The sequence below is a fragment of the Frankliniella occidentalis genome, unplaced genomic scaffold (genome assembly GCF_000697945.3).
Source record: "Frankliniella occidentalis isolate FOCC.00 unplaced genomic scaffold, Focc_3.1 Scaffold25, whole genome shotgun sequence".
NCBI classification, from domain to species: Eukaryota; Metazoa; Arthropoda; class Insecta; order Thysanoptera; family Thripidae; genus Frankliniella; species Frankliniella occidentalis.
The window spans coordinates 94,581-103,323 of NW_026267155.1; the positions used below are offsets into that span (position 1 = coordinate 94,581).

The 8,743-nt window shown below is 37.4% G+C and overlaps 3 protein-coding genes across 4 annotated transcripts in view; 2 read left to right on the plus strand and 1 right to left on the minus strand.

Annotated features, from left to right (window-relative positions):
* LOC113216853 (uncharacterized) overlaps window positions 1-39 on the plus strand; it is a 9,019-nt gene extending 8,980 nt beyond the window's left edge. The window contains exon 9 of the mRNA XM_052265282.1: window positions 7-39. Coding sequence (XP_052121242.1) covers window positions 7-39 — 33 coding nt within the window. The remainder of the gene's footprint in view (window positions 1-6) is intronic.
* Window positions 11-753, plus strand: LOC113213768 (ESX-1 secretion-associated protein EspE-like). The gene is made up of 2 exons (XM_052265319.1): window positions 11-238; window positions 320-753. Exons 1-2 carry the CDS (start codon window positions 112-114, stop codon window positions 655-657), a joined length of 465 nt encoding a protein of 154 aa, XP_052121279.1. The 5' UTR covers window positions 11-111; the 3' UTR covers window positions 658-753.
* Window positions 754-901: 148 nt separating this feature from the next.
* The window catches only part of LOC113213765 (transcriptional coactivator YAP1), a 22,882-nt gene continuing 15,040 nt past the window's right edge, over window positions 902-8,743 (minus strand). The window contains exons 2-7 of one of the 2 annotated variants that reach the window (XM_026432927.2): window positions 8,223-8,377; window positions 7,828-8,135; window positions 7,138-7,312; window positions 6,984-7,060; window positions 6,509-6,557; window positions 902-5,910 (exon numbers count right to left, since the gene is read on the minus strand). In XM_026432927.2, the coding sequence (XP_026288712.1) occupies window positions 6,513-6,557; window positions 6,984-7,060; window positions 7,138-7,312; window positions 7,828-8,135; window positions 8,223-8,377 (760 nt within the window). In that variant the 3' untranslated portion in view covers window positions 902-5,910; window positions 6,509-6,512. The remainder of the gene's footprint in view (window positions 5,911-6,508; window positions 6,558-6,983; window positions 7,061-7,137; window positions 7,313-7,827; window positions 8,136-8,222; window positions 8,378-8,743) is intronic. The other variant, XM_026432926.2, reaches the window with a different exon arrangement.

The window sequence follows — 8,743 nt, forward strand, 5'->3', positions numbered from 1 at the left end:
TTTGAGGGCTGGGAAGTGTACTCCGACTTTTGTCAGTGAAGTTCCCCTGGTGTAGTTCAACTGCTGACGCTTCACGCCTCCTTGCCCTCCAGGCCGTCCCCTCTCTCCGACATGATGAAGTACTTCGTGCTCGTGCTGTGCGTGGCGGCGGCCGCCCGGGCCCAGGACTGGACCAGCAACCTTCCGAAGCCCGTCGTGGACTGCATGCAGAACCCCGGCAACTGCGGCGGCGGCGCGAGTGAGTGCCAGCACCAGACCACACAACAAAAACTAATTTATTTTTCCAGCAAATGTGACTTACTTTGTTTATTTTGCACAGGTGGCTCCATTCCCCAGTTCCCCGGTGGCTCTATTCCCGAGTTCCCCAGTGGCTCCATTCCTCAGTTCCCCAGTGGCTCCATCCCCCAGTTCCCCAGTGGTATTCCCCAGTTCCCCGGCGCATCCGGTTCCGGCTCTAGCTCTGGCTCCAGCTCCAGCTCCGGTTCATCCTCCGGCTCCAACGGCCTCCCCTCCATCCCGCAGGGCTACCCCCAGTTCCCCCAGATCCCCAACGCCCCCAACATGCCGAACATCCCCAATGTGCCCGGTATTCCCCAGATCCCCGGCACTGGGTCATCATCTTCAGGGTCGTCTTCCTCCTCGTCAAGCAGCAACTAATTTTTCACCTACAATCCGTCCAAAGGACATAGGAACGATGAAATTTATTATCAAATCGATGTTACAGTAATAAAATTGTCTGAAAATTCGTCTAAAGTTGTGTGTCGGCTGTCTTCAATTCTTTATCCAATAATATATTCGACCAAGAAACAATGTGTAACATAATGAATAGAACATTGCCAAGGGTAGCCTATATGCTCATCATTGACAGGCAGAGAGAAATTACAATGAAAAAGACAGAAGCTCCATGAAAAAATTTATTGGGTAAATATATTTATTGCAAAGCAATATTTTAGTATCAGCTTATTTTATAAATATAATAAAACATACACATTTAAGGACAAAAGTACACAGGTAATGTAGGTTGCTGATGATACACATGCGGTAACAAAGTACAGAACAAGTTATCTTAACTCCAGACGGAGTTATGTTTAGTTTGCATTTTGAAAGATAGCTTTCAAATAACATGTCTTCTGTACACTTTCAAAAACAAAACAAGAAGGAAAAAACATTGATTCACAAAATTAGATAAAACGCGTTCAATCCAGAAACAGATTTAAAATACTTAAATGTTTGGAACATCACAAATACTGAGAGGGAAAACTACGGTAAAATATACATGAACAGCTTTCCACATAGATTGTTTTAAAAGATAGTTAGCTATCTATGATGCCAAATAGATTTACAAAATGACCATTCTGAAGAGTTTTACAACATTAAAAACAAGAATAAGGCTTCAACAGACCGCACCGTCCTAGCTTTGTTTTAAGGAGACTAAATGCTTTCAAAAAGAGTTGTGAAAAAAGAAAAAACGGTATTGAGAATAACAGACTGGACCAGCAGACTGAATCTTTAGATTTCTCTTCATAATACATATATGTAGAGTAAATAATACACAAAAAATTTCCGAGGTTTTTCAACAGCAAACGTGGATTCAATTTGATGAAACATTTTACTGCAACACATATGCAAATTACAAAAATGTAGTCCAAATAACCATACCTAAACTGATCAAAAATCTATGTAGATACCTCTATAAACCGATGTGTAACAGCACCATTATTAAGTAGGGCAAAATGAAAAGACAACCATGATTAGGGCACAAAAAATAATCAACGCTGCCTTTTATTTTTTAAATCACATATAAACTGGGTGCAGAGAGAAACTTGCCTAGGGCAATCTCTCTCAAGAACCAAAAGAGGATTTGCTCCAAAATGCAGAGCACATTTCCATCTTGCCCGCACCATGCAGTTCCATAAACAGATAGCATAACATAACTCATACGATCTACATCATCACAAACAGCTAAGACATTAATCAATATGTAACATGTAAAAGTAAATTTCTGATGATAACCAATATCTCTTTTGTAAAATATCTATTATTGCTAATATCATTATGAGCCGAACTGACCAATGCCTGGTCAACCAAGGTGTAACAAAGCAGCAACAAAGCATACAATGCTAATACAGATGGCAAGAATCCATTTAAAAAAGTAGTACAAAAGGAAGACCTGTTGATGTAAGGCACATTACAAATATGTGAGTTTCTTGAAATGATAGTAGTACAATCTAAAAGGACAACTTCAAAAAAAAAAAAAAACACTTTTTGTTTTAAAAATGACTATTAAAGGGGACGGAGGTTAAGATGGCAACAGGCCACAATATTAACCAAATTTTGTCTTTGAGTTGCAAATAGTAGCAAAGGCAAGGCACAAAACTGAGCGTGCATGCATGTACTGATCATCCATGCATGCAATTTAATAAAAACACTTATTATTTACATAAAACAGATAGAAACAGGGCTACCTCTTTAATCATCACATTTTTTTAAAAAGTATAACTTAAAAAAAAAGACAACATCAAAAGTTACATTCTTAATACATACAAGAAGTCAAATTAGCAACATAGTAATAAACATAACACAATCATTCAGTTTCTTGAATCTAATGGCAATTGTCATAATGAAAGTCGTTCCAATCACAAGTTTAAAAGGTACTAAAGATATTAACATCAAAATGTAGTAAGTTAAGTAATGCCAATTCATTGTGCATGGACAGATATCTTCAAACAGGGAACCAATTACAGTTGCTATACTTTCAGTCAGTACACCATTCTATAAGTGAAAGTAGTAAAACTACCGACCAGCTACTCTTCACAACAATCCATTGAGAATACTGATTCACTGAGGAACTTTTAAATATGGAACCTCTTTAAGTATGGAAATAACTCTCCTTTGTCTGAGTATTTTCTTTTATGAATTGGCAGTTGAGTTAAAGTCATGAACAAGGAAGAGCAGCTTTCACTACAATCTAAATCTCCAACAAAACTGATAACAATATTGTAATGCAAAAGGACATACTTCTACTGACCGCACTCTATACCTTACAGAGTAAAAATGGACGGCAGTTCATCATTCCAATACTAATGGATTTAGCTCATAAGGTAGTATGTCTTTAAAATATGAATTCATCAGTAGCAAAAAGTAATAATAAATAAATATCAGGCTGAAATGCATGCCACCATATTACAAACACACAAAGTACAAAAAGCACTAAGCAAATCACAGGTTCAACAGAAATTAAAATATGGACCATAACATTTTTTGGCATGTAGGGCGTTTTAAAATAACTGCCTTTCACAAGTGTTGTCTTTGTTCAACAGTCCACTCAACCAACTGCAACCGAACTGATTTCGTCTTCGGCAGCCCTTTTCATTTCATCAAAAGATATGAAGACAGTAGTAGTTCAAATAGAATTAGGTAATACAAATAAACTTTAGGTTTAAGATACCTGATAAGATTCAAAAACGGTTACCTGCATTTAAATGCATGAACACCACATCAATATCCATTGATCTGAAAGGGTGCAGAGACAACAGCGGGAGGAGTGACTTAACGGAAGTGGGTGATCAACTGCAAAAACTCCGCTGCACTTTGGTCAGCGGAGGAAACAGTCAATTTGTCACATGAGTGCTAAAAAGTAATGCGTCAAGATTACATGCTAGATCCAACCAAGGGCAATCATTGTTTGAAGAACATAGTGGACAGTACATATTAAACAGGTCAAACAAATTCATACTTCACGGTGAACAAGGAGATAATGGTCGCTAACTTTCATGCCAGAAATTCAGTCCATATTAATAAGTATTTTGAAATGCACCTTCCAATTTCAATCATAGCCTAACTATCAAATTGGGTACTATAACTCTAACCATTGGACTCTATAAAATGATAAAAAGTATTCCTATACCGAAACTCTTTAAATGTCAACAAGATAGAAAAATAAATTGTCCAATGATTTATAACAATCTCAAAATGTAACAAATAACAATTTCATTTCATACAATGTTTTGCTTTTAAAAGGTCGGTGACATGCAAATAGCCGATCTATCACACCACCAGCTTTGAAAGCAACTCAAACTATCCCATTAAAAATGAAAAAAATCTAAATCTGTGCATCAATCTTTACAGGAGTGGAATAAGTGAAAACTGGAGTTTCCAAAAGAGATAAATCAGATAAGAAATTATAATTTAACTGACAACAAAAAATAAAAATGGCAAATAATTATCTCTGAAAGAATCAGATTGAGTTGCCTCCAAAATGGTGGAGTCAAGAGTAGAATTAACACACTTTTCTTCCCATGCTAAAACAAAATGCAAGTAAGATCCTTAAAAATGTCTACCTCAGTACATACTAAAAAGGTCTTCTATAACTCTTCTGAACATCTATATAATTAAGATAGAATTTTTCAAAAATTCTCAACACAGATATAAAAAATTTAACTGTATTAAAATAAGTGCTCAATTTAAGACAGTCAATAATGATCAATTAAGTTCAAACTTGTAAAAGAATATCAAAATCATAGTATTTTACTCTCAAGATTGTCCCCATTCACACAGGTATTGAATACTAATAAACAGCAACAAGCAAAATACATTCACATTAACACGCTCAGTCACGCTCGGTGGCACCAGTCTTAGGAGCAGGACGGATTGCTGTGAAGACAAACATCCCAATCTCTCTGTCTGATCTTAAGCTTCTCTTTGACTTCTGCCACCAATTTAAGTTTAGCTAATTTATTTGGTCCTGAATCAAATTGAACATAAATTCAAATCTTCAATAAAAATTATGACATCCCAGGCCAGGCCTTTAGCATAAATAGTTGTTTCTGTAATTCATGCCTACATGCAGCAGGACTTCTTTGATAGAGGGTAAAATATTCAAAAGCTGCTGCTGCTTCTTTTTCACAAGTAATAATAACTATGGATAAGGCTACAAAACAAAACAATTAACTGGTAGCTAAATGATAGGGTAGTTGTTACCCACTATGATATATACTGTAGCTGTCTATCAGCATCATCAGTAACGCAAATATAAAATTTCAGAAAACTAAAATAATTTTGATTCATGTTCAATCAGTAAAATTTAGCTCTAATCATCAAAACAGAAATTTAAGGAAGACAAGCAAGACAGAGAGAGAGGTGGGTCAGTATGCTTCACAGAAAATAGCACTCTTGACAACTGGGCAACCATTGGAGCACACAAACAACCAAATACAGTTACAAAGTTAAAACCCTACATATAAACAAATAAAACTATACTTACAGATTGTTTCTTTGTTTTACAAAAAGGCACAGTACTTTTTCTACACAAAATCTGTTTTTAGGGCAAATTATGTACATAAAATAAGTGATCTTCAATAGCATATTTGGCACTTTAGAGTTGAGCCGCTTGACATGGTGCTTGAGGAACCTCTGCCTGTGTGGTAACAATCCAAAGCCCTTGTGCATTTAATGCTCCTTCTGGAATTTGTTTTGAAAATGAAGTTTTTACCGACCAAAGTGACAAAAGAGAATAAAGAAACAAACATTTGACGAAGTAAAGAGCCTTAAGAATAGTTCTTGTCTTACTATATAGATACCAGATATATGATATTTCCCACTCCTGAAGAAGAAATTGTGCACTTCAATGAATGTTAATAAACAATGCAATTGAAGTTACCAATTTTCACAATATTTGATACTCACGAAGAGGATTAAATGCACAAAGAACTTACTACAAGTTGTTAGTGACAAATTAGCCTTTTGAACAAATAGAGTCAAAGGCAACACACACACACACACGAAGATTCAGTAAGCACGAACACAAGCGAGAGGTCCAGCTTACAGCCATGTCAAAACATTATCGGTCTTGCTAGATGAATTGAGAGGATTGATGAGGGCTTGAACATCTTCTAAGAAGTCATCACTCAGCTGTAACAGAGGAGAAAAGTAAATATAATACACAGATATCAGGAAATTTAATTTGGATGTGATTGATTATCATCACAGATACTATACAGTATAAATAAATGGGAAATGGGGGAGAAAGTGTCAACACTACAGGACAAAATAAGCTAAGGCAAATGTCATTGGCATTGCAATGAAACTGGATCATTTGTGCTCAGTAATCACCAAGAACCATACTACAAAGATGCAAAAGATATGAGACATCAACACCAAACAAACTGTGAGGCTTAAAAGTGTAACTCAGCACATACTGAATCTACAAGGAGGCTGAACAAAAGAACCCCACACCATACTACAATATTTTACAAATGCCAGAGAAGCAAATAGAAATGACAGTGTCTATTTTAAGAGTCAATTAAAATATTTGAAGAACATTTCAAAAAGACAGCAAGAAATAAGAAATATTATATAAGCCAAAGATTATCTTCAAAGTGAATTAAAATCACTTCCGTTTTTCATTCCATAAGCTCAAGAGGAAAATCAAAATACTGTAGCAGCAAACCAAATAAAATGCAGTTATGGCTCACAACTGCAATAACCCTATCAAAGGAAATAATTTCACCTGCTCAGAATCCACTCCATGTGTCTTCATTTAGTAGATCTTCTTGAAACTGCAAAAACATAATGGAAAAATAACAAAAGGGAGTCTATTGATACCCGTGCAGCTTATGAAAGAGTAGGGAAGTGTTGAGTCAGGAGGATAAAGGATTTTCAGGACTTGGAGCTACACTTCTAGACAAGCAAATTTCTAAAATTTATGCTCAGTGAAAGAAAGTGTTGTCTGGAGCACCATTGTATCATATCAAAATGGAAAAACGAGAAAAGATAAAAAAAATAAAAATCTGGGAATTGGTGTTACAGAGCAGCACATTGATACCAAGATTTCCAAGGAATAAAAAAAGTTCCTTTAAATTTAAGGCTTTTATCATCAGAAGAGCAAAATGTTGTTTCTATGAAAAGGTGTCAAAGACGGGTATAGGGTGCTCAACAACTACAACACAAAACAAAACAAAAAAAGCAGGTGAAGACCAACTTACCTGAAGGGATGCTACCAAGTCATCACTTGGGTCAAGGGAGCTGAGATCTGGGGTATCTAATGAGCCACCAACACCTTCTGTAATGAATAACATCATTTAAGATACAAACTAAGAGAAAACCAAGATTATAGACATATAGAAACAGTTTACTTACCGCTCACACCATCCATGTTGTCTTCCATACTGTAAGAAAAGTCTGGAGTATGTGGCAGGGGGCCCAAACCCAAACCACTGTCATTGGATTCTTGGCGAGAATGGTCAGCAAGGCCAAGGAATGGGTCCATGCCTGATGTGGCGATGTCATTGGCATGCTGTCGCATTAATTCTTGCTGTAATAAAAGTAAAAACAATAATTTACAAAAAATTGCAAGCAGTTAAGTTATGTGACATAAAGGAGGAGTTAGTAATCTGAGCTACTGTGTTTTGAGGCATATCTCACAGCTCACATTACAATAAGACATCGAATAAAATGCAGAGATAACAAATGATTGTTGGTCCAAATGAAACTCAAACCAACATGAGCAAGAAATTAAGAGAGTTGGACTTTGGAACACGAACAACCTTTGTCCGGGTGTGAACAAAACACGCAGATGGTAGGAAGTAACATATATCTCCTTCAGAGAGAGAAAGAGTGAGTGAGATATGTAGAGATAGAGATGTGGAGGGAGAGAGAGAGAGAGAAGGAGGGAGAGAGAGAGAGAAGGAGGGAGAGAGAGAGAGAGAGAGAGAAGGAGGGAGAGAGAGAGAGAGAGAAGGAGGGAGACAGAGCTACCAGCTCGGCATGAATACATCACATGTGATGGTGAAATGCCACAAGGTACTACATACTACACGTAGTACTCACCTGGCGCATGATTTCTTGTTGTCGTTGTTTCAGCTTCTCACATTCAAGATGAAGTGATTGCAGACGTTGGTCAGTCTGCAGAGACTGTAATGACTGTGATTGGGTTATAGCTTGCCAGGTGGCAAGAGTGCTTCCAGCACCTGGTGGTCTCTGGAGGTGGCTGGGTATCCGTGGGTCAAACCATGAAGTGCTGTGATTCTTGTGATCTATGTAGTAAATCTCTCCCTCTGGAGTGGCCGCTTCCTCCCAACCATCAGGAAGGGGACCAAGCTCATTTGGGGCTGGGGAGGCTGGCTTGGGTGTGCTGGCTGCAATCAAAAATCATACCCACACATTGAAATGCTAAGTGTCGAAAGGGATTGAAATACAACGTAAAGAATATTTCCCAGACTTACGAGCTTTTGGTAGAGGTGAAACTGCAGGGTGGGGATGTGTCAAAGTAAGGGCAGCTGGTGTGGTGAGAAGCTCTGCACTGCGCTGCTGCTGACGTTGGGCTTGGGCAGCCAATGACTTTCGTGGATCTTCCCAAGTTGTAGTTTGCGTCGTGTGACTGAAACCAAAAGTATAAAATTTAAATTCCGTAAATACAGAAATTTATAATAAACACAGACCCAAGGATATCCATACTGATTTGGTTACTTGCTAACAGAATGCTATATTGCCTGAACCTCTTTCATTCAAGCACGTACAGATAAAATTAAGAAAGTATTAATCGGTGATCAGACGACCTGCTTGCTCTCCCCTGCAGTCCTCTACAATATTAAGTGACAGAACGATTTAAAAATCTCAAAAATCTAGGGGTTAATTAAAATATTCTGATAAGTCATAGAGAGCATTTTCTAGTAACTTTGTCTTGATAGTAGTTTTACACTTTTATAGGCGGAGAGTAGGAGGAGGAGAGGAGGAGGAGAGGAGG

Bases quoted from the DNA above. Each gene is read 5' to 3' on its own strand.
- LOC113213768 (XM_052265319.1), top strand. From the start codon at position 112: ATGATGAAGTACTTCGTGCTCGTGCTGTGCGTGGCGGCGGCCGCCCGG. The intron at 239-319 runs GTGAGTGCCAGC...TATTTTGCACAG, and splicing joins CAACTGCGGCGGCGGCGCGA to GTGGCTCCATTCCCCAGTTC.